Below are 24,459 nucleotides of genomic sequence, written 5' to 3' on the forward strand. Positions count from 1 at the left end.
GCTGTCTGATTGAATTTGACACGGAGGACAGGAGGCCGCCGCTGCAGGATGAGGAGCTGGACTTTACACCAGGACCACAGGGAGGATCGAGCGTCTCAGGTGAGTTTTACAGCATTCACCATAAACACCAGGGTCCGTTTTATCTGCTTCTAACATCCAAAAGAAAACATGGCTGCCAACGTAGCTTCAGGCCATTTATTGTTAGAATCATAAACGGCTAATACAGGTAAAAAATAAACACAGGGATTTTGTCAAAGGTCCGCTGCCAGAAAAATCTGACATGTAGAGGAAACAGATGCTCAGGATCACTCAGGAGAGAAAACAGAAGGCAAAGACTTACAGTATAAAATGTACAGCCACATGATTATATAATATAATATATATATAGAACATTGCACATTATACCAAAAGAAAATCCACACAAAGTAAGTGTACACAATATACAAGAAGGCACCGTGGAAGAAAACCTGCACACGTATCTTTGGGTGGAGCTGCCGCCTGCGGAGTTCCAGTGAAATGTTGTAGGAATGTTACACTGCAGAGTTTCAGCTGGAGCCGGTCAAACTCCGAACACTGAGGTCAAAGTGTTCACGTCAGTGTTATGGACATTACATGATGTTTGATGGGCTTTGCAGAGACAGTACTATAAACACTGAGGGGAAATGAAGTATCTGGTTATCAGGTTAAAGGGGTGTTGCTGCAGTTCCCACGTCCTGCCAGCAGAGGCCGACAGAGATCACATTAAAACATGGCTCATCAGCCAAGTTCTCTGCAGAAGCAAACTTTTTAGTGAAGAATGTGTGAAACCGATCCTTCAGACCGGACTGACGTTTCGAGTTTGACCGAGCTGCACAGACTTTGCAGTGTACAGATACTTTAGCACTTAAAGGGAACATGGGAGCACCGTTCAGATTCTGGTTGCACAGAACCTGCTAGCAGAGTGGCATCGATGATCGATTAACGTTGGTCCTGCTTCAGCTCTAACAGGCACTTATGAGCGAGTCCAAGGAATCAGACGAGTGTAACTGCATATTATTTACAGAGACATCCCAGAGGAAAAGGCTCGTGAGCTTCAGTTATTCAGCCTTTTTTTCCTTTAAAAAATACATTCAGACAGGCTGTAGACACACACACACACACACACACACTCACACACAAAACAGTAACACATTTGCCCATCCTGCAGCAACAGGCAGGTCTGCATCAGGAAGGAATCGACTTGTCTTCAAAACTAAACACATCCACTTAAAATCTAACCAGGCAGCGAGGAGCCTTCAGTTGTATTTGGTCTGAGATAATGTGGGATTGTTTTTTATTATTTTATTTTAGGTGGGAAACAAACGTGTGCCGAGTTTGGGCAGCCTAACTCTACAACAGACATGCTGTGGCTGTGTTCTGTGCCTTAAAGGACACATCCAAGTTTTCAAACCTTCATTTTAAGGTTGCATGTTTTCCAGCTGTGCCTCTGTCAGATCTACCAGGAGTGGATGTGTTAAGGTTTGGAATTACATTTACAAAAATAAATTGAGCTAGTTATGATTAAGAGCACTGTGGTCTGTCTCCAGCGTTCAGAGGCAGCCTGAGGACGGGTGCCGGCGCTCACCAGGCGCTGCACTGGCTGCCGTGGCTGCTGACGGACTGACAGTTGCTGTAGCGCTTCTTGACAATCATGCTGATGTAGGCCTTCATCAGCTTGGCGATGTCCATGACCTGCGGGAGGAGGAAGAGGAAGAGGAGGAAGAGGAAGAGGAAGAGGAGGAGCGGTTACACAGCCTGTGATGAAGGTTGGTGTTTTCATTTTTTATTATCAGCAGTGTATCATCCAGATTTTCCAATGACCTTAAATGCATCGTGGGTGATGTACATTTCTGTAAATACTATAAGAACACACACACACACACACACACACACACACACACACACACACACACACACACACACACACACACACACACACACACACACACACACACACACACACACACACACACACACACACACACACACACACACACACACACACACACACACACGTGAAGGAAAACGAACCATTTGGGTTTCAAACAGCAGCTCCCGGTTGTCCACGGTGATCTTGTAGGCGTTGGACTGAGGAGCTCCGAAGGAGAGGATCTGTTCGTAGGGGAAAACCTCCAGAGGCCACGGCTCCCCTCGTTTGTACACCGATATGGCTTCCCGGCTCACACCCAACCACAGCTCAGAGGGGAAGGCTCCATCCCGACACTGAAACGACAAGCAAAGCATGGAAACAGCTGTATCTGGATTTGACCTCCAGCAGGACACCTGCTGTGTCGGCGTCCTCACCTCAACGTTAAACAGCGTGGATCCGTAGCCCTTCCACTCCTTCACCAGCGCCATGTACTTGACCATGGCCTGTTCCTGGTTCATCCCCTGCAGTTTCTTCCACTTGTCTATGACGCTGGTTCTCACCGCCGCCGCCTCCTCCCTCATCCAGGCCTCCAGGCTGTTCTCCTCCTCCAGCTTCTGCCGACTGAGCGAGCCGCTCCTGAAGCTCCGCCTCAGCGTTCCCTCCAGGAAGCTCGAGCGCTTCCTCTCAGACGTCCCCGAGCGGTCTGCCATCGAGCCGGTCCCTGGAGCAAATGTCTTGGCCGAGTTCTGCACGCGGGCTCGTAATCGTGCCATGGGGAACACCTGGGACATTTCAGGGATGTTGGCCTGGGAGCTGTGGTCACCCAGCAGGTACTGAAGTCTCAGAGCAGCCAGGAACTGAAGAGTCTCCTCAGGGGCTGGATACTGACCATGGATGACTGCTTCATGGGCCTGACAGACAAAGAAGATCATCATGAACCCTGGACTGAACATTTCCACCATCAGAACACACATGAAGTCAGTCCTACCTGTTCGAACATGAAGGCGAACTCCACGCTGTCTTTGGGGACGTTGTCTGTGTCCAGGAAGCAGTAGAGTTTGAAGTAGAACTTCCAGCCCGTGTTGCATTCTTCTGCACTCACTGACAGCCTGGAGACCACAGACAGAATGTTAATGGTGGCACGAGGAAAAAACAGCATGTCTGTTGTCAGACTCAGTGACTCACTTCTCAAACTTGGCGAGCACGTCGGCCACCACAGTGCGGCTCTCGATGGCTTTCTCTGTGGTGTCGTTGTGTTCAAACAGAGCGAACATGTTCCTGCTGTCCTCCATGGCCAGACCGCGGATCAGCTTCTCCACCACCTGACACACAGAGGAAGATTCTACTGTTTCTGTGCTCACACCAACCACACGCTTCCTCCGGCTCCCAGTGACCCACCTCTCCGGCTGTGGTGTGTGAGTTGATGGTGATCTTGCAGGAGCCTCCTCCGTGGCAGTGAACAGTGGTGCTCATGTCCTGCCGGGCCACGATGGAGCGGATCTCCTCCTGCGACGGGACGTTCTCCCTGGTTCGAGTCTTCCTCAGAGCGTCGAGCGCGAAGGCAGCATAACGATCCGTCTCTGAGCCGGGAAGGAGCTCACGAGCCCTGCAGCCAGAGATAACAGCAAAGGGAAGATTAATCAAAGGGCAGTGGTCGTTGGTGAACGTATGCTCAGACTCCTGCTCACCTCTTCAGGTGGAACTTGAGGTATCTGAGGACGCTTCTTGTTGGGATGAAGGTGCAGGACATGCAGGCCAGGATCTTCCAGCTGCAGAGGTTCCCGGGGCTGCCGGGCTGCGGTGGCCGCACCGTCTGCTTGATCAGCTGACAGTACAGCTCGTCGCGCAGCGGTTTAAGTTCCTGGCCGGTCTGCAGGATGCCCTGGATGACAGGCACGGGGTCGGCCACGCCCTCCAGGTGCTGCAGAGAGCTGAACACCTTGAGGGCCTCGTCCTGCAGCGTCGTGTAGTTTCTGCTTCTTGGAGCTGAACAGGGAAGAGGTCAGTGGTTGTGTCCATCACTGAACTGTAGCTACTTCCTTAATAGTGTCTGACTCACCGGGGAGGTGGATGTCTCCGTACGGCAGCGGCAGCAGGGGCGAATGCAGAGGGTGGTGGCTGTAACGAAGGATGGGGTTCCTCTTGTAGATCTGCTCCACCACCTCCGAGTTCAGACAGTTCTCCTGCAGAGAGAGAGGAGCCAACGGCCGTGACTCTCAGCTCCGTGCGGGAACTTCACAGACACTGATGGAGCTGTTTTTCTTACCTTGATGTCCTGGATGAGCTGCTGGGTCGGTGTGTCGATGGGAGCTTTGCTGTCGATGACGTTCTGGATGGAGTTGGCCCAACGTGTGGCCTCGTTCAGCAGCTTACAGTAGAGACGGTACGAGTGTTTGCGGCCGTACACGATCACGTTCCAGTATCCTGTCAGCAGGACGACACGTCAAAGGCATGAAGTGACCTGCTTCTCGGATAACATTGTGACTTCTTGTGATTTCTTCTCTTACCGGTCTCCCTGAAGACTTTCTCGTCCGGCTGGACCACTGAGCAGAGGCTGTTCAGCACCAGCGTTCCTAACTTCAGAGCGTTGCGCTCCGAGCTCTTGTAGTAGTCCAGGGAATTGTGGGTGAGCAGGAACCAGCGCTTCTTCAGCTTCAGTGAGGCTTTGGTGCTGTTCTTCATCTCTTTGTGCAACCACCCTGATGACAAGACAGGAATCACATTTTCTGTCAGCAGTATTTGGTGGTCTGTGTGAGAGTGTGTATTTATATTCCTGCACTTGGTTCAGGTTTTAGGCCTGTTTGTGTGCAGTTGCCATCTTTACCTCGGATGATGAACTCCTGCCCGTCGACGCGTGTGTCTCCTTTGGAGCGCTGCAGCAGAGTGATCCAGTGGTGCATCTCCTCGGGCGTGTCGGCGTTGCAATGTAACACGCGATTTGCCGTGATCATGACAAAGGAGTTTGGCCTGTGAAGGTTAAGATAGGGTTAATAAGAGCGGAAGTGGACAGAACAAACCATCCATTGAGGAGTATAAGTTCCATGTTTTAGTGAAATTAAACCTAATGTGGTAAAATCCATGTGATGTGTGATGCTAGTCCTCACCTCTCAGGATTATCTGACGCACAAACAGAATCGATCATCCCGACGTCCAGCGTTCCCTGAAGGAGACACACAGAGATAAAGGGAGGGTCGGTAACTGTGCAACAACTATCTGCCACACACAGACACTCTGTCCTGTCACAATAAATCATGCATCCACACTGACAGAAATTACACTTGTGAACATATTAACTACACTGTTGCATGTTAAATGCATGTAAAGGGCCACTGTGTGACAGAGACATCTAGTGGGGAGTTTGCAGACTGCAGTGTTGGTTTATATTTTTTGTTTGCCCCTAATACTGAAATCATGATGAAGATTATGAGAAGTGTTGTTTAAATTTCATCTTTACATTCTGACTATCCTTAGGGCCGCCACATCAAACAGGAGGTTCAGACGGCAGAAGAACATAAAGACTATTTTCAGGGCTCAGCGTGACTACTCACCACAGCGTTCTGAGGGTTGGCCTGCTCATCGTGCATCTCCCTGATCTCCTGCTCCGTGGAGGTGTGGACCTGACTCAGCACGCTGAACCACTGACTGTAACCATGGAGACATAATAATAAACATCATTAGGACAACAGGAGTTGTATTTCATTGGATTATTGTTAAAGAAGGTCTTTTTTGTAGTAAAAAATCACTACAAATAATCTATAACAGCTGCAGCAGATATTTCACTGGATTATGGTTAAAGAAGGTCTCCTCTATCACATCTATGAATTTTTGAGATATTTTGCATTTCTAAAAAATCACTATAAATAATCCATAAATGCTGCAGCAGACATTTCACTGGATTATTGCTACAGGAGGTCTCCTCTATCACCACAATGGAAGGTTGAATTGGCACTAAAACATGAATTTTTGAGAAATTTTGCATTTTTAAAAAATGATTATAAATAATCCATAAATGTTGCAGCATATATTACACTGGATTATTGTTACAGAAGGTGTCCTCTATCACCACAGTGAGTTCCATGAAAATATACTTAGGATTATGGAGATATGGAAGGTTGAATTGGCACGCGCACACACACACACACACACACACACACTGTCTGGCTTTTACTTCCTGGAAACAAACTCTCCTAAACCTCACACTATTCCATCTAAAATATTCATGATTACATGACGGGGCATAGTTTTGTGCCACAAACAGGAAGTTGAGTCCCACAATGTGACTGTGTAAATAAATATATATCACACACACACGAAGTGTCTGTTGTCCTGTCAGTGCGTGGAGGAAGGGGGCTGTCCCTCTTAGAGGAAATCAATACGTTGCCATGGTAACCGACACATCGACCCAGTAGTGTGGGTACAGTATGTGTGTGTGTGTCTTTATATGCGTTTGTGCACAGACTAATGTCCAGAAAGAAAAGAAAGGCTGGACAGTGAGTGCAGAGTTTGATTATGATTAATAATATTGATTATTAATAATGATTATGTTGTAGAAATACCAATGAGGAGCTGTCACAGGTGACACACATCTTACCTTGCGTCTTCAGCAGACTCCGCGATCAGATGATAAGTCCTCTCTGGCATCACGATGTCGATTCCGTTCTCCTTTCCGGTGTTATCGATGATTTCTCTGCAGATTAAAATAACAATATTCCTTTATCTTACTGTCTGTGATGTCGGAGATACTAAGTGGTGTTCTCGTGTCCTTACTTGGCATTGTGCATGTCCAGCACCCCCTTCATCTTGTCCTCGTTGTCGTTCTCGAAGTACATGAGCTTGCTCTGCCGCAGGACGAACCAGCGGCGCTTCCAGTTGCGGCGTGACAGCGTGGACGAGCCGCCTCCCTTCTTGTGCAGCCAGCCCTGCTTCAGAGCCTCCTGCTTGGCCCGGAACCACAAGAAGGTTTCGTCCTTCAGGACGCACCAGCGCCGCTTCCATGTGTTCATCAGACCGCCTGGAGGAGAAGGTCATGAATTTAATAAATCTTTGTTTTACTTATGATGACGTTTATTTCAATGTTAAGCTTCAATTCAGTTCCTTTTATAGACTCATATATTACAAATGATGCCTTCATGGACCATAGGAAAGCTGAAAGACTCGTCCTCTTTTCACAGTTTTTGGCTGCGATGAATCATTTTCTGTATTTTTGGCTTGTCTGCTCCTTATATAACGATAACAGCAGCTAAGGAGGAATGTGTTACCTTTGATGAAAAGGAAGCTGTGGAAGTACGGGAGCGTGACGCAGCTGTAGACCGAGTCTCTGCGATACGACAACTCATCGTCTGTGTCAAACCTGTCAAAGTCGTCCTCGCTGTCCTCGAACTAGAAGAAAAGCAACAGAAACGAGACGTCAGACACAACATACCACATGTGTGCTACAGTTTTATAAGGAATAGTCACTTTAGACTAAGAAGGGTCGTTTAACAGATCAGAATCCTGATGTAATTCTCACAGCAGGGCTAACTCACCGAGGACTGAGCGCCCTCTGAGCTGAAGCGGTACGCTCCTGAGCTGTTGTAGGTACCCACAGAGCCGCGGTAATCAGGAGACCACTGCCCGCTGCGAGGGTTGGAGAAGGCCACACTGCCACTGGACACGATGGCGCCCTCGTCATAGTCATCCTGGTCGTAATCCGAGTCCTCGTCCGGCGGTATGAGCTCCACCAGGTCATCAGATTGAGCCTCAGATGAGGCCTGGGGGTGGCAGTAGGCCGAGTCCCCGCTGGATGAGGCGCTGTGGCAGGCGGGGGGCACCGGTGGTAAAGGCTGGTGAAGCAGGGTGGGTGGCGCCAACGGTGGAATCACGCCATCGTTGGCGTATGGGTCTTCTTCCGAGGAGTCATCGCTCGTCCTGATCCCACTGGTCCGCTGGCCGTCCGAGTGGCCGTGCTCACTTGGGTTTGGTGAGTCTTTAAAGGCCTCATCATCAGCCCCAAACCCTTCATCCACCTCCTCTTCATCACTGCCTCTCCTCCGTCCGCTCTTCCTCTCCTCCTCCTCCTCACCTACTCCCAAAGAGCTCTCGATGTTCCTCACACACTCATCAATCTCATCAAAGTTTAGTGAGTCCAGGAACTGCTGCGCCGCCTTGCAGGCTTCGTCCTCCAGCCGGCGGAGCTCCTGGTCGCGCAGCAGCTGCAGGCGATTCAGGGAGGCCTCGGTTAGCGAGAGCTCCTGGCGCTCCTTCTGCCTCTGCAGTGCCTGAATCTCCCGCTCCAGGCGCAGGATCTCCTCCACCTGGGACACCTCGTGAGGACGGATCGCCTCCTCCTCTTCAGACGCCTCCTCAGAGACCTCGTCCGACTCCAGCTCTACCGGAGCGTCCGGCGATGCTGAAACTGCTGCAGCAGGAGCAGACTGGGCTGAAGCCAGAGCGGCGAGCTCCTGAGCGCGATGCAGCTCCTCCAGCTTTCTGGCCTCCTCAGCCTGAAAACGGGAAGGCAAACATGCGTTCAGGTTTTATTCATTTTTATATCTTTTTTCATGTCGCCTCTCATGTCGTTCATGTAAACTCAAATACTCGCATCCAAGGACTCCACTGAGAGTTGATTGCTTTTGCTAACATGGAGCCAAGTAACAGACAAAAATAACTGCACTGATGATTGTTGCAGCTTTTTGCAGCGTCCAATAAAAACTTAAAACTCATCTGTCATCCTAAAAACACAGGGCTAACCAGGTCAAACCATCATGAATGAAAGGGAAGCCGTGACATTTTCCACCGTACCTCTCTGACGAGCCTCTCCGCCTCCAGCCTCTGCCTCTCCCTGCACAGACACACAGACATCAGCTGATGGAACAGGCACTAAGAACCCAAGTCGCTACATTTCCTGTGTCACTGTAGCATCAAGAACCCCAGAAAACCCATTTACAATACTAGAAAACCTACATGTTCCATCAAAAGAAACTGCACAAGCATTGTGAAGGTTAGTATTTAAAACCTCATGCAGCGAGTAATACTGAAAAACAATGTGAATCTGAAAAACTAGTGATGTCTACTCTCATTTTTATAACCTGTACAAACCAGCCCCTGCTCATCAGCTGCAGAAAGCTGCAGGTCAGACAGACACTCTGAATTTTTGTCATGTGACTGCTGCTCGCCTGTGAGCCAATCATGTCAAGTATTTGATTTTTTTAAAAATGATAAATTCAAACATAGAATGAGGCATTTTTGATTAAATATACGTTTTTACATATGATGCATTCAAGGACCATCAGAAATAATATCACACCTCTCCGTCTCCTCCTCCATCCTCCGGCGGTGCTCCTCCTCCCTCCTCCTCCTCTCCTCCAGCAGCCGGCTGTAGGCTCGGCGGGCCAGCTGCCCTCGCAGGCGTTTCTGGAAGGTGAGCGCCGCCCAGCGGAGGAGCAGGAACTTCCTCCTCCAGTAAAAGGCCCGGTAGTTCTTCTGAATGACCACGATGCACTGCAGCAGCTTCCTGTACTGCTTCCTGTGTGTGTGTGTGTGTAGAACATCATTAACAGTCAGTTCTGGAAACGGAAACGTCTGCGAGGTGAGGCTGTCGCTGAGCTGTACCTGGCCACGTAGCCCATGATGTGGGCCTGGATGGTCATGGCGGCTTTCAGCACCTCCACCTCCCTCTGCTTTTCAAGGCGATTCTCCAGAGACTCCCGCAGGAAGACCTGAGAGGGTCCGAGAGAAGAGAGGACACCGTGCGTGAGTCCAGCTCAAATTAAATACATATTCTGTCTCTAGTCTTGTGTATTTGATGCTTCTGTTCTTTCACTCTAACACAGCACATCCATCACAAGCTGCGTTACACACACATAATGAATAAAAGATGTACCAGGAACAGAATATAAAGCCAGGCGGAATCTTCCTTTTCCTATAACACGGCTATTTAACAGACACTCCCTTCCAGCAGAACAACTGAGCCGAACAAAGCAGCCAGCATAAATCAAATCCAGATCCTCCCCTGCTTTTGTTGGCGCTCCTAAAGACCGCAGATTACTGTGGCGAGCGCTTTCAGCGACATCTCTCTGTGAAAAGGCTGATCTTACAGGCACTTATCGCAGCTGCCTGCTATAGGAGCCAAGCCGTCCTTCAGTGATAGAGGAACGGGGCCCACAAGGGCCACCAGGGGTTAATCCGATTAGGGAGGGAGGAAAATGAGATACGGGATGCAGGCTCAGGCGACTTAGATGGAGGGGAAATATCACAGTGCTGTGGGGGCACAGGCGTGCAGGTCGCCTCGCTCTTGTTGAATGATGTACTGTGCGTGCGTGTGTGTGTGTGTGTGCGTGCGTGCGTGCGTGTGTGTGTGTCGGCTGAGTGACAGTGTTGGATCCTCAGCGGTGAAGCACTAATAAGATTTTCAGGGGACATGTAAACTCTTCAGGGTGACGTGGACATGACTTTTGAGCAGGTTAATTAACAAGGAAATATGCTTTACATGCCCAAAGCTGTACACACACACACACACACACACACACACTGGCAGGAATTCATCTGTCAGGAGAGGAAAACTGTTTCTGTTTCCTCCTCACTCAGTCGTGTAAAGAGAAGTCAGAGCAGAGAAACTCTTTTGTCCTCTGCTTTTAAACAACTGTCCATTTTTTAAATGATGTTACTTGGTGTATTTATTTATTGTCCGCTGGACTCTCATTAACTTAAATCTTTAATTGGACGTGTGCAATAAATGATTTATTGCTGTCAACACTCCAGCGCTTCCTAAAATCAAACAACATGTTTGTAGAAAGTCTCTGAGTTCTCTGAGTCTCCTCTGAGTGGACAGTGGCTGTGAGCGTCTCCTGAACTATGATGTTTGCCAAAGAGTCACACTCTTCAGTGAAACAATCCATATACGTTACTGATCCCTGGTGAGAAGAAAGGGGGAACCTTTTATTTCCCACCAAAGAGTGAATCACAAAGCACAAAGTGGTTTTCGGCTCCGCTCCACACACGTGGAGCTTTTTGGGACCAGCTCTTTGTACGAAAGACAAGCTAAATTATTTCTGTGATTCAAAGGAACACAGTGAAAAACGTGCGGCCTCACTTCATTAAACCACCTCCAGCATGAATCGCATGTTGAAGACTGCACCCCTGTGTATGTGTGCACTCATTAGCATCCCAATGAATTGAACAACTAATCCTTTTTAATCATTACTATGCTAATTAGCGCTATAAAAGCCCCGCTAAGCCGTTTGGGGGCCTTTGGGGAGCGACGCCTGCCGTCACAGGTCAGGCCCGTGGAGAGAACAGAACTCTGGGAGAAGCCAGTGGAGCCGCATCACTTCCACAAAATTAAGTTTCAGGCCGTAAAAGAAAGAACAAAACGCTTCTCATAAACAATAGTCAGGACTGAAAGAGCTCCATGTAAATCTTAGTGCGAGCGGCAGCGGGACAAAGTGGACGAATCCCTCTGAGGGAGATAGAATTGATTTAACAGCGTTCAGCAGCAAGGCTTTGTGGGTCGGTCCTGAGCCCGGTGACGACACCGCTGGGACCCACAGAGAGCTTCCAGGTGACTGAAACACATTTTAATAGAAGACGTTAATGTTTGATGACTATCTTCCGTTTAATTAGTAGGTTAACATACTGATTAATACTGATTAATCTCCATGAATTCACCGCCATGTTTCATCATATAGGTTCCACCTCAGCACTGCTACACATGATACACACACAATGACCACTCATCCAATTCCACACACACACACACACACACACCCACACACACACACCCTCCACTGCTGTCACCTCCTGCAGCATCACATGGTCATGCTGTGATAAAGGATCTGTGTCCCCCATCTGTCATTTCCCCACAGCACACACACACACACACACACACACACACACACACACACACACACACACACACACAAACACACAGACACACACACAGACAGACACACACACACACACACACACAGACACACACAGACACACACAGACACACACAGACACACACAACACACACAAACACACACACACACAGACACACACAGACAGACACACACACACACAGACACACAGACACACACAGACACACACACACAAACACACACAGACACACACAGACACAAACACATGCTGGTAGTAGGTATGTTCTTCCTGATCTGATGTAGCGGAAGCAGAGAGGGTTAGACTGAGGGGATGCAGACCGGATCCAATAACTGTTGGATTGTACGCTTCAGATCCTCTGGACCTCAATTATTCATGATCTCTCTCTCTCACACACACACAAATCCTGCAGGTAGATGCACTGCTTCGACTTCCTGAGTTTGTAATACACATGAAGCCAAATTGAGCCTTGAGGGGAGAAGAGTAGAGCCAAATAGGATTGGCATCCCCCGGGCAGTGAGATAGGACTGCATCCAATCATATTTCCTGTTAGCTCGGAGAATACGGCTCAACCGGTGTGAGCCAGAGGCAGCAAGAACGGCAAGGTATTCAGGAGCTCAGGCTTTGACAGGAAAAGTCAATTATACCGGAGAGAACTGAGCAGGAGGGAAGTGTCTGTACTGCTGATGGACAGAAGACATAAACCTGGAGAGATTCTTTGAAAAAAGCAAATCGTTTCAGAACATGTTTCCCAGATTTAAATCCATGAGGAAACACAGACCCAAGAACAACTCAGCAACGTGTTTTAGGGTTTCACCACATCAGCATGTGAACAGCGATGGGTAGAGAACATCCTTCTGACATCTTATGGAGGAGATCTGTTCCTCACGGTTCTCAAACAGCAACATTTTTATGGATATCAGTCACTGAACAGCAGAGAACATTCAGCGCCCCCCTCACCTTGGTCTTTCCCAGCTGCCACTCTGAGCTGCTGCTGTCGTAGAGGTGCAGCAGCTGGATGCAGCGCCCCCTGGGGTCCTCGGGCATCACTGGACCCTTCATCAGCACCTTGTACCTGAGGAGACGAAGCGTTTAGAGTCTGAAGTTTTCACAGAGCACCCAGACTGTTCGGTCAAACTTAGTACAAACCTGGAGCAGAAGTCCTGGAAAGGCCTCCGGACAGGGAAGCCGGTGCGTCGAATCTTCACCGTCTCCAACATGCCGGAATATCTGAGCTGGTTCAGGACCACAGTCTGGTCGAAATGGTCAGGCATCTTAAAAGAAAGAAAGAAGACTCGGTGAATGTCATGAAATCCCCTGTTACAGCTGTAAGAGGTGTTCACTGTAGGAATGTAGACGTTTTGGGGGCACCATGCATGACCTGCGTTACTTATGGCCTGAAGGTGGCGGTAGAGTAAGGCCTGCTTCCTGTTACAAATATCAAATTGGATGTAACTCAGGAAGCATAAGCTGGAGAACAGAGACATTTTATAACGACAGTTACTGAGTTACATCCACTTCCATGTTGGGCAGCACCCTGGGACACCAGTGTTCCTCTGTTCATCGATCCTGCTTCCACAACATTATTCACAATGTGACCTCCATTCAGCACAGTGGTGCTGATTGATTTTGTGTTCTGACTTTTGGCTGTGTACGCTCTGTGGCAGCTAGAAAACAAAAACAAGAAGCCAAAAGCAGCTAAAATGTCAGCAGCACCTCGATGCCTGCAGTGAAACCACTTCAGTCCCTTTAAACATCACATCATCACAGCAGCAGCTCCTCCAAACACACACTTGGCATTGAGATACCATTATTACTACAGAAGTGCATTCAGTCAGACACTGTCTTGGGGACCCTGTAACCTCGGTGGGCGTGGGGGGAGGGAAAGGGGAGGTAGGGTGGAGGGGCTTCAAAATAAGAGGGTGCTTTATGCTGGATGGGAATGGCCCCCTTTTATTCAGCGGCCTTCATCCCTGATAGCCTGACGATGGCCCATTAGAGCTGCTAAGATGAAGAGAGGCCAATTCAGCAGCAGATTCTGACTGAGTGGCTGAATGGCGCCCTTTAACTGCCACCGGCCGCAGAGGGGACCTCATTAGCATAACCTGGATTTGCATGCGGCCGGGCCGCGGCGGCACAAAGCCGAGCCGTGTCAGGAAGCTGCCCTCTGCCTCCCGTCTTTCTTTGGGACCACTTTTCTATTACTATCATTTCCTCTTTCTGCTCCGATTCTGGGACGTCAACGGCCGCTCTGTTTCCAGGCTTCTCTTTCACGCTGCCACTGTCGTCTCCTTTTCAGTTTGAAAAGCAGCGTTACTCTTCATCCATCACTGTCCTTTATGTTCAGTATTTTAGACGTGAATAAAGGTCTAAAGGAGAGTGAAAACCTCAAACTTTGAGGCAGAATCCTCACGGCTCTGACAGAATAATGGCTATACAGCCATTATTCTGTTACCAAGGACCATGACATATGAACGCAGTGCCACAGATAACAGGGCCAACAGTGTCTGAATATGTTACATAAAGTATGTGAGAAAGATTATCTGGAACCAAACGCTCATTGTTTGAAGTTCAACAGGTGCAAAAATGAAAAAAGTGAACTACAAGTTCTGGTTAAATTTGAAGAGACTCTCAGAGCACCTGTCGATTCTGCAATGTTCCTCAGAGAGGAAATAACAGGAACACATTAGGCTGCAGATATTAACTATTTGAACTGTTATAGGAGCCTCTGACTTGGCTGCATTTAGCTGGAAGCAGTTTTACAAAGGTACTTTAAAACAGACTTTCAAAACGTGTCACTCTCATCAGGTCAGCACATCTGAATGTCATCTGCATACAGTGACATGAAAACCAACAGTGAGCTCCAAACAGCGATGTAAATCAGCATCCAGAGGCAGAAAGATCATCTCACGCCTCTGACAATAGCCCGAAGGGTTAAACCGTGTCTTTCTCAGCTCAACTTCCCCTTCCGAAAGACCCGGAGCTCAGAGCATTCAGTGGGACAAATGGGGGCGTGGTGGGTGGTGCTCCCGAGGGGGTTGGGACTCCACGGGGGTAAAAAGGCAAACACACAGAACGTCAGGATGAGCTGTCCATCCGTCACTGAGAGCTGTGGATTCTTTCCCACTTTATTCCACATTTTCCTTCGACACTAATATCTGTGGCTGAAACACTGATGTTCACAAATGTCATTATTTCAGTTTGAAGCCTGACATTTACGTTCCCTGACATTCATTGGACCTGTGTGGCTGGCTGGAGATCATAATCAGAAGTTTTTTTGTTGTTTTGTGCTGATTTTTTTTTATAAATAAATAATAAATCTAAAGTGACACATAATAATTGGTGATTTTGTCCAGTCAATAGAATCAAAGATGTTCAATTAGTGACAAACATTGAACTTTTTCTCCTCTATACACGGTTTGAATCTTCAAAGCCTGAAGAATTCTGAGAGCTCTTGTTTGCCTCTGAGCGTCCAGGTCTGAATGAGGGAATCGGCGGGGATTATCAGTCCCTGCTCGGCAGGGGCTCCGCCTCAGAGTTTTGGGGGACTCCCTGGAACAATGTTTCTGCACATAGGTGGACATAAATCCAGCCTAAAGCCCCCGACCCTGCTGGATTTAAGGCTGAGCCGGCATGTGAAGGGTTTGAGATTTTCAGAAACATCTGTGGCACAAAGAAAAGCAGCAAACGATAGTCTCCGAGTAGCAGCGGCTTCAACAGAAATGACACCAGTTATCTGAACTAGAAAAAGACTCACAGCATGGAAGCATCAAAAAGGTGGAGTTCAGAAAAGACTAAACAGCACTTCACTCTTATTATCACGCCATTAGCCTCTGCTGCCAGCTCATCAATGTTTCCCCCTCTGAGCCTGACAACAATAATCATCCAGCACTCACACAGCTCGAAATTCAATGTGCATCATTTCAGGACTGAAAGCCTTCAACTCCAATTTACCAGACAACAAGCAGGAAGCGTCTGAGGGGCTGTGTGTGCACGGTGCTCCGAGGTTACACAGCAGTAATGACACAGATGGAATCATTTCTAAATCAGTTAAAGATGCATACACTGCTCTCTTCTGTTTTATACAGTTTTATACACTTTCTTCTCTTCTGCTGAAAAATCATGTGAGACATGAAAAGCTTGCAAATGCATTCCTCCAGAAACTAAAGGGACATCTGTCTGCACACAGAGACAACGAACCTCGTTTGCGCATCTGTCACGTAGCTGAGCACAAACCGCTGCATCTCACCTCACACCACAGCACTCAGACCCACCGCTGGAGGTTTCATTAAACCCCCATGCAACAAGCGCGCACTTGAACGCACCGCTTTCCACTTAAAACATGCAGCAGGTCTCACCTTGCATTGTGGCTCCCTGCTCCGTGCCTGGTTTAGGTTTTTTTTTCCACAAATAACAGAAAAACTTCCTCAAAGATGCGGTCTGCCTCGCTCTCCCTCTGCTCAACACACTGACCGGCTCAGACACACACATTCACACACACACAGAGTCAAACAAAGGCTTTCAAACCCAGAACTCCACTCCCCTTTTTGTGTGTAGAGGGAGGGCAGTGGTTGCCATGGCGATGCATCTCCTGCTGAGGCTAATTTGTGCATGCCACTTGTAGGGCCTGCGTGTGTGTGAGCAGGCTGTTTACATTCAAATGTGGTGGTGACCGGTGTCCACTCACAGCAGCTAACTGGTCTGATGAAGCTGAACTGAACCGACCTAGAAGCCCACTGACAGATCAATACATCAAGTATGACCTGTTCTGATAAAAGAGTCCGGGCAGACAGAAGACGCCATGTTTAAATGAGTTTAGTCTAAATATCACCTGACTGAGGTGAGTAGTGGTACTTCCCGTTTCATGATTTTCCACTTAATAATCCTGTGACTTCAGCTCCAGTGTGTGGTCATTCACAGGTCACATGACTACACTGCTGTAACCAATACATATCCATGCATCACTGCTGTGTCATAATCTGGAATAACAGCCTTAAGCCACTGAGACTGTCATGCTGGTGTCTCAGTGCACAGTTTCAAAGGACAAGCAGCTGTTGTAACCCCACTCTTTAACCCTTGACACTGAAATCATAATGAAATCTGCTCAAACTATTGTCTAACTCTCTGTACCTGGTACTTTGGGACCGCAATCATGCAACTATTTTCTAGAGTGCCCCCTATGGGACAGGAAGTTCAGAACGTTTGTCTGGCTGACGTGAACCGAACAATGACTTCGTCATCATCTTGTGGAAACAAACAGATCACATGACAGATCTGAATCAATGCTGGCACTGAGACATCAGACAGAGTATTGATCCATCTCAATACGTCATAAACGCACTGAGTGTGATTACTGCCACACACACACACACACAGTGCTACTGTAGGTACAGTAACTTTCCACTGTGATTCCTGTGTTTAGTGTGTTTTGCATCTGTGCGTGTGTGTCCTGTTGTATTCACAGTCTATGCATATTATGCATGCTGTCTATATATGGATGTTTCCACTCACCATCATCCTGCAGGCTTTTACATCACTGCACCCAAAACTAGCTCCAAGTTAGCCATTTAAACTTCATTAGATGTAAAAAAAAAATGATATGAGTGTTGATACTGACGCTTTACTCTCACCCCCTCCTCCCTCCTCCCCTCTGACACCTGCTCAGTCAGAGCAGCAGATGACAGGGACCGGGCCTCTCTGAGACTTTAAGGGGCCACGTGCCATGTTGCTGTGACCCCTGTTTCCCCTGGGGGGCCTTATTACCACCCCCCCTCCACCACTACATTAAGCTCCACTCAGAAGTCATCATGCAGCCTTGTTTAACGTTCAATCAGTCCAGACGGCAGCATAACAACACGCCTCATAACAACACGCCGCCTGTCCAGCTGGTCTCCCAGAGGACCCCAGTGTTTCTTACCTCAGCATCTTTTCATCAATAGTTTTTATCTTATCAATCATTTGGTCTGTTTTCTTTATGGTATTAATGATTAAATATAACCTACACTCCTTAAAAAAAGACTTCTCTTATGGTCTTTCTAGTTAAAACCTTAAAAGGCATAAATACAGCAACGTTATAGAAAATAAGTGCCGATAAGAATATGGTCGATATTTTAGTTTGGATGTGTTTCAGTTTAAAGAGTTAAACTACCAATGCTCCATCACAGAAAACAACCAAACACACTGCAGATGTACAAAGAGCACACACACACACAGCGATGAACAGAGGGCCCGTCTGTCTGAACTCAAACCTCCTCTCAGTGACGTGCACATGCTCCACGTCTGCGTCACAGACCTTCCTGTGTCCACGTCCGACTCTGTCACAGCTGCCCAGCACAAACACGGAGACGCTCAGGTCTGAAAAAACTCACTGGACTGCTGACGCCATGCGTTAACTCTTTGCTGTCAGTTCACACATCAATTATATTCTACCAAGCAGTTTAAAAGGACAAACTGACGGACCTCTGCGGTGTCGTCCAACACGGCATCAGACAGATGTTGATAAGATATTGATAGAAGAATTGTCCTGCCAATGAAGTAATCAATGCACAGTGGGGTCTGGGGGGGGGGGGGGTCAAAGTGTAGATGTGGTCTGAACAGACAGGAAGTGCTGCCATCAAGACAGACAACACACAGCAGAGAGAGCGAGGCCTAGATCACAGAGGGTTCTACCTTTGCTCTTTAATCAGTAATAACTGTCATTCTTCTTTGACTGGATACTATTGTCTAAATGTGACCCTTTAAACGGTCAGTTCAAGTTACTGACATCTTTCGGGTGATGCCAGGTCCTAGTAACCGGCTCATGGTTTCTTATTGCTATTGATTTTTGTACTGTTCAGTGTGTTTTGTTGGTGCTGTGAGCCGTGTCATTACACCAGAGGAGGGGAGGGGCCTTTAATCTGGGGGTGAGCTGTCTGTAACAGGTGAAAATCTGAGCGACGTTTGAGCAGTAATATCCAAGCTAGGGAGACAAATCTAAACAGAAATCTCTAAGATTCATATTTATAACATTCTGAATATAAATAAAAGACGCCATGTCCGTAGCTGCAGCTCAGTGACTCCAACTCTTTTTCCTTTATAACGTTTGTGTAAACTAGCCTCTGCATTCTCTACTACTTCAGCCTGTTGCTAAGCAACCTGAGGTTAAAGGTCAGAAGAAGGGGCCAGACAGACACACACTTCTCATTCCTGTCTGCTGCTGGTTGTTGGGGGAGGACTGTTTGATTATTAAATGACGATGGCGACTTACACACACAGACACACACACACAGACACACACACTGTCTGTGTGTGTGTCTGTGTGTCCGTGAATACTTTATGTCGCACTCACCTTGTGTGTGTTTGGTTTGATGCAACGAATGAAGTATGGGTTAGACGTGCTGAGTGTGGCCATCAGGGAGTGCAAAGAGTCCTGCAACAAGACACGCACAGTGTTACTACATCCAGTTGCAGCATTGTGTCTGATCATCAGTGTTTTTAGGGCACAGATAATGAGGGTGAACACACTGTGTGTTATTTGTGACTCACCTTAAACTGGGTGCTGACAGTGGGCCGTCTGTGCTTGGAGCTGCTCTTCAGTGTGTCCTCTTTGTTGCGGCTCAAAACGTGCTCAAACAGATCGTAGACAAAGTCGAGCCTGAGGGAACAGAAAGATGATTCATGATTTCACTGATGATGAGGCGAGGACTTCAGCTGATCAACGGCAGCTTCCTCACCTGCTCTCCCTCAGCATGTTGAGGATGTCGTCTCTGAAAGTGTCCCTGTTCTTCTCCAGTATCCCCCTCACATCGTACACCACCTGCAACCGGCCATAAGGGGGCGTCAGAGAGTTCCGCAGAGGCAGCAGAACAATATTTAGCATCACACAGACAGAGGTCTGCTGGTGTTACCTCTCCTGCATAGTGTCTGACTCCGAAGTAGTGCACAGCCACACGCGGTTTCACATAAAAAGGGTTTTTCTGTAGGAAAACAAATCCAATTATTCAACTGTGATCTCCTGGAAACCTTCACCAGATGCCAAACACAGAGCAAACAGTGTTTAAATCCAGATGTTAACTGGAGGTACAGTGTGACAGCCGTCAGAGATGGACACGTACCGAGTGCTGGCTGTGGAGTTTCTCCAGTAAGGTGCCGTCTGTAGCTTTGGGGAAGTGACTCTCCTCATTAATCAGTGCCAGGAGACCCAGTTTCTATGGAAACACATCATCATTATTATTCTGTCTTTTTGTAAATAAAAACTAGAACCATCCAGGACATCCTCCCTCTGACATCACAAACCTTCTCAATCAAATCCAAACACTCTCCGTTGTCCATCCAGTTAATGTCGACCCAGACCAGGCCTTCCCTGCAGGAAATACACAAAAAGCAGCATTTAACACAAGCAAAGGGCCGAAAAACAATCGATTATCAGTTTACTCATACTCGCTACCAAAGACAGATTTTAAACACTCGACCACCTCTGACAGCCAAAAAGCACCGAAATGATGACGTGTGCATGTTTACTAACGTCAACGTGCTACACTAACGGTGAGGATTTATGCTAACTTTGTTTCAACATGAATTAAATTATTTTAAATTAGTATGTGAACAGGATACAACCTGTATTACCTGTAATGAATCTTATTTCAGACACAATCACCGTTTAAAACGTGAAAAGAAAACATGAAAAACAACGGCTAGCATGACGTAGCTTAGGTGTTAGCTTTGGAGTTGCTGCTAGAAATCAGTTTATGGTTGTTCTAAACTAAAACAACAATATTTCTATTAGTTAATTCAGTTAATTAGAGTTTAATTAGACTTTCATTTATTGGCGCTTATATAAACATGTCATATGCTGTGAATATGCTAATTCACAAGCATATTTTCGGACAATAATCATAAAAATACAATAATAAATGGTCCATTTCCTTAATGTTTTAACCTGTAAAGTTATTTTCATGGCCTGGCTGAAGAGTTTTTACATCTACTGATGTTGTTGTTTTCCTCTGAGCGAGGTTAGCTAACAGCTAACAGCTAACAGCATGAACGCCAGTGACTGACGCCTTTAGTGCATCGTGAGTGCACGTGTAAACCTCCACCTACTTGTTGTATTCAAGTTGCTCCAGGGAGAAAATGTGCTTGTTAAAATATTCCTGAAGCTTCTCATTTGCATAGTTGATGTTGAACTGCTCAAAGCGGTTGACCTGTGGGGAACGAAACCAGGCAGATATTAAACACAGGCGGAGCCTTAATGAGCTGAAAAACAAGGAACCCCCGAGGTTTGTTTATGGAATGATTAACAATTAAAATATGATTCAAATATTGGAGAGAGGGGAATCATACGGTCATACTGTTGGGTTTAACTGAGTGTTTGTGTGAGGGAGTTTAATTTAATTACATGTAATAAACAGTATTTATCCCTGAGGGAACATTCCAGACAATGATAACACTGTTTGTGTTGAAACACACCTCAAAGTTCTCGAACCCAAAGATGTCCAGGATGCTGATGGACTTGAAGTCCTCTCTGCCTCTGATGCGGCTGTTGAGCTTGCGGATGATCCAGTTGAAACACTGAGAATAAAGTGCCATGGCCATGGAGTCCCGGGAGTCCACGGCCTGCAGCCAGCAGCAGGGAAAGGGTTAACGTGCAGCTCAGCTTTACTGTTATACTGATCTAAGAATGTTACTTTTTGTTATTATTAGTGTCAGCCTGATGAACTTCTTTTATTTGGACGCTGGTTATGCAGAACAGTGAAGCTCCTGAGGCACATGGCTGCATGTGTTTAAATACACAGAACAAGCGTTGGAGTGCACAGACAGGACACAGCCTGCTCTGTTTACCTGCTGAATCAGTGACTTCTGTCATGAACTTGCCCCCCCCCAAATCCCGTTCTCGGTCGTTACGAAGCGACAACAAACCGGAAAAACTCCGCCGTGTGTTTGGGTTTGTTTTGTTCTGCCCACATTAACCAGAGGCTGAACCCTGTGAGAGCCTGGTTTAGAACAATGGTTCTGCTCTGTGATGTTTGTTAGAGGGCAACAAAGGGTGTGTGAAAGACGAGGGCATGCAGCAGGAAGCCAGAGGAGGCCGTGGAGATGCATTATGGGAAGGGTGGGAGCTGTGTCACAAGTCAGGGCCCCTGTGGAACACTTGCTGTTTATCATGATGCAGTTACCTGCAGCTGCTGCTAACTTTGGAAAGGGACTGCTCTGTTGTAATGCTTTAGGTCCTTGAAGTTGATCTAAACCAGGAGGTCCTCCCTCAGACCACCACCCACCAGAAGCTCAGCGGTCGCTGGTGGACCACTTTGAATCAGAATACACTAACTCCTACACAGAAGACTGCTAACTGTAGGGCTGATGGCCTTTACTGACCTGTTCAACAGTTAGTGGCGTGCAGATCTCCTCGCCCCTGAGGATCATGGACCGGTGGGTCAACACCTCGGCCAGCTGATCTGAGTTCAGCCCCAGGAGGTCGGACGTCCGGCTGAGAGCTGCAGATGAAACAAACACACATCTTCATGGTCAGAGGGTTCAGAGGTGACGGGCTGTTCTGTTATTCACGTCACAATGACGGCCGCCCCCACCTCTTCAAGCCTGACCTTTAGCTCCTCCTCCTCCTCATCATCATCATCATTAGCATTTGTTCAGTGTGAGGAGTACAGTAACCTTGGAGGCTATGATGCTAACATCCTTAGCTTGTGCTTCGTTCTATGAATACTTGAATACTTTGATGCAGGAAACTAAGTGAACTAATGGAGGTAATTCATCATCACACACAGACCGTGCACCATGTCTGTGCTAGAATATGAATGGGTTTATTCATGAAAACTACTGGATTAAAATTTGGGGATTAGCAAAATGGCTAAAAGGAGGCAGCGCTGCAACAACAGCAACCTGTCGTAATGACACACCTTCTCACTGTGAGGGAATATTGTGCTTTGACACCAGAGGTGAGAGAGAGAGAAGTTCTGCTCATGTTCTGCTCACACACACACACTTGGCCTGTACATGAAAACATCATTCATAAAAGTGTGGGCGCTGAGAGGGTTAACTCTCTGACCTGATTTGGAGGAGACCTGCGCCCCTCCGGCCGTCATGAACTCGATGTTCCCTGCGTGGAGAATCCCAGCCAGGAGGCGCAGGACCTCGCTGATGTTCTCCTCCGTGAACTGCATCGTGCGCATGGAATTCTGGGAACACAGAGAAAAATGAAATACAGAACAATCCGGAAAATCCTGAGCTCCCAGAATGACTACAGCAGGAAGGGAGTGCCATGCTGTAAACCAAGACATCAAAGGGAACCTCCTGTTTTTAGCATGTTTTACATGTGTGTATAAACGTGTTCACAGCGCCACCCTGTGGCATACCAGAATATCCTGGAAAGTGCCCTTGTCGTTGATTGTCTTGTCAGAGTTGCAGCCCGACTGTCTCAGGTAGTTATAGCTGTCAGGATGTGTCAGCCCGAACGCCTCTGCAGACAGAAACGGACACACAGTCACACGAGGAGCACACTGGAACAATCACCTGCACTGTCTGAGCCCCGAACCCTGTCAACAGGCTTCAGATACATGCGTATCGCTTGCTTTAAAACTTTAAGTTCAAAATGCAAACATGTCGGTTGGAAGATACGACCAAATCAGCGTAAAATCATGAAAACTTGCATATAGCACAAATATTGAGCAGTGAACATGGGGTGAATATGTGACAGGGAAAAGGTGCTTGCTTCCCCCCACCTCTCTGCTGGGTGTTGGCTCCTGCTAATATGGCGTAGAAAATGTGGTAGTTCCTCTCCCCTGGGTTCTGCCGGACCACTCGGTTCTGCAGAGAAGAGGAGGAGGAGTCAGCCCGGAGCTTTGGAGCTTCTAACACTGACCCAGTGATTCTGGACACGATGCGACTGTTTTAACACTTGGAACAGGTGAAAAGTTGACAACATGGAAACCTTCAGACTAACAGTGTTTGAATGAATGCCTCAAACTCAGTGACACAGGAGGAAGCTCACTCACCTTTTCTAAGAGGTCTGTGGTCATGAAAGAGTCAGTCAAGGCACCAAACAGGCAGAAAAAGATGGAACAGGTCAATGCTGGTGCTCCTCAGAAAGACAGCTGCCAGCTTCCATAAACATTGATTAAATGTTCCTGAACATTCTGCAGACCCATTACTATTCATACACATGTTCCTGGCCTCTTGCACCTCAGGCCTCTTGTTTGATTTCACTTTAAAGGCAGCTTTGTGAAACCCTCCACACACTTCCTTCCTGTGTGCTGAGTGGAACCGAGTCTAAAGTGAAAGGAAGCGGGGCCCACTGAGCGGGTCTGGAAGGATACAGTCGACGATCCTGCCTCCCTGGATGTTGCCCTTCTGGCTGAAATGCAGCTGGACAAACTTCCCAAAGCGGCTGGAGTTGTTGTTGTAGACAGTCTTGGCGTTTCCAAAGGCCTCCATGATGGGACTGTGGAGAAGGAGCAGGAGGATTAACCAGGTGACAAACAGAAAGAGTTAAACCTCACACAGTTCAGATGAAGAAGCACCTGCTCCCCAGCAGCGCCTCCTCCACATGAGACGTCTTGTCTCTGGACGACACCTCCAGGGAGTGCTGGCTCATGGCTGACAGGAACTTCAGGATCAGCTTGGTGCTTTCCGTTTTACCGGCTCCACTCTCTCCACTGAAGGAAGGAAAGGAGACACACAGCTGATCAGGACATGTGTTCAAGGGTTAATTCTTGTCATGTTTA

General features: G+C 47.6%; 1 protein-coding gene and 1 long non-coding RNA gene across 3 annotated transcripts in view; one reads left to right on the forward strand and one right to left on the reverse strand.

The window, feature by feature from the left end:
* Positions 1-181: 181 nt before the first annotated feature.
* The window catches only part of myo10 (myosin X), a 75,110-nt gene continuing 50,832 nt past the window's right edge, over positions 182-24,459 (reverse strand). For both annotated transcript variants that reach the window (XM_028427025.1, XM_028427026.1), the window contains exons 5-41: positions 24,256-24,390; positions 24,052-24,176; positions 23,731-23,744; positions 23,458-23,542; positions 23,092-23,195; positions 22,785-22,914; positions 22,097-22,215; positions 21,191-21,337; positions 20,825-20,925; positions 20,021-20,087; positions 19,840-19,932; positions 19,633-19,701; positions 19,459-19,541; positions 19,271-19,379; positions 19,074-19,154; positions 12,896-13,020; positions 12,707-12,821; positions 9,479-9,585; positions 9,174-9,392; positions 8,669-8,708; positions 7,414-8,370; positions 7,147-7,267; positions 6,656-6,899; positions 6,480-6,575; positions 5,437-5,530; positions 4,993-5,048; positions 4,713-4,855; positions 4,396-4,587; positions 4,155-4,312; positions 3,948-4,071; positions 3,577-3,874; positions 3,287-3,494; positions 3,074-3,210; positions 2,877-2,997; positions 2,323-2,799; positions 2,050-2,241; positions 182-1,710 (exon numbers count right to left, since the gene is read on the reverse strand). In XM_028427025.1, coding sequence (XP_028282826.1) covers positions 1,600-1,710; positions 2,050-2,241; positions 2,323-2,799; positions 2,877-2,997; positions 3,074-3,210; positions 3,287-3,494; positions 3,577-3,874; positions 3,948-4,071; positions 4,155-4,312; positions 4,396-4,587; positions 4,713-4,855; positions 4,993-5,048; positions 5,437-5,530; positions 6,480-6,575; positions 6,656-6,899; positions 7,147-7,267; positions 7,414-8,370; positions 8,669-8,708; positions 9,174-9,392; positions 9,479-9,585; positions 12,707-12,821; positions 12,896-13,020; positions 19,074-19,154; positions 19,271-19,379; positions 19,459-19,541; positions 19,633-19,701; positions 19,840-19,932; positions 20,021-20,087; positions 20,825-20,925; positions 21,191-21,337; positions 22,097-22,215; positions 22,785-22,914; positions 23,092-23,195; positions 23,458-23,542; positions 23,731-23,744; positions 24,052-24,176; positions 24,256-24,390 — 5,797 coding nt within the window. In that variant the 3' untranslated portion in view covers positions 182-1,599. The remainder of the gene's footprint in view (positions 1,711-2,049; positions 2,242-2,322; positions 2,800-2,876; positions 2,998-3,073; positions 3,211-3,286; positions 3,495-3,576; positions 3,875-3,947; positions 4,072-4,154; positions 4,313-4,395; positions 4,588-4,712; positions 4,856-4,992; positions 5,049-5,436; positions 5,531-6,479; positions 6,576-6,655; positions 6,900-7,146; positions 7,268-7,413; positions 8,371-8,668; positions 8,709-9,173; positions 9,393-9,478; positions 9,586-12,706; positions 12,822-12,895; positions 13,021-19,073; positions 19,155-19,270; positions 19,380-19,458; positions 19,542-19,632; positions 19,702-19,839; positions 19,933-20,020; positions 20,088-20,824; positions 20,926-21,190; positions 21,338-22,096; positions 22,216-22,784; positions 22,915-23,091; positions 23,196-23,457; positions 23,543-23,730; positions 23,745-24,051; positions 24,177-24,255; positions 24,391-24,459) is intronic.
* Positions 1,734-5,576, forward strand: LOC114449399 (uncharacterized). The gene is made up of 2 exons (XR_003671990.1): positions 1,734-1,784; positions 5,360-5,576. It is a non-coding gene; the product is annotated as an uncharacterized LOC114449399 (long non-coding RNA).

This window comes from Parambassis ranga, chromosome 17 (assembly GCF_900634625.1).
Source record: "Parambassis ranga chromosome 17, fParRan2.1, whole genome shotgun sequence".
NCBI lineage: Eukaryota > Metazoa > Chordata > Actinopteri > Ambassidae > Parambassis > Parambassis ranga.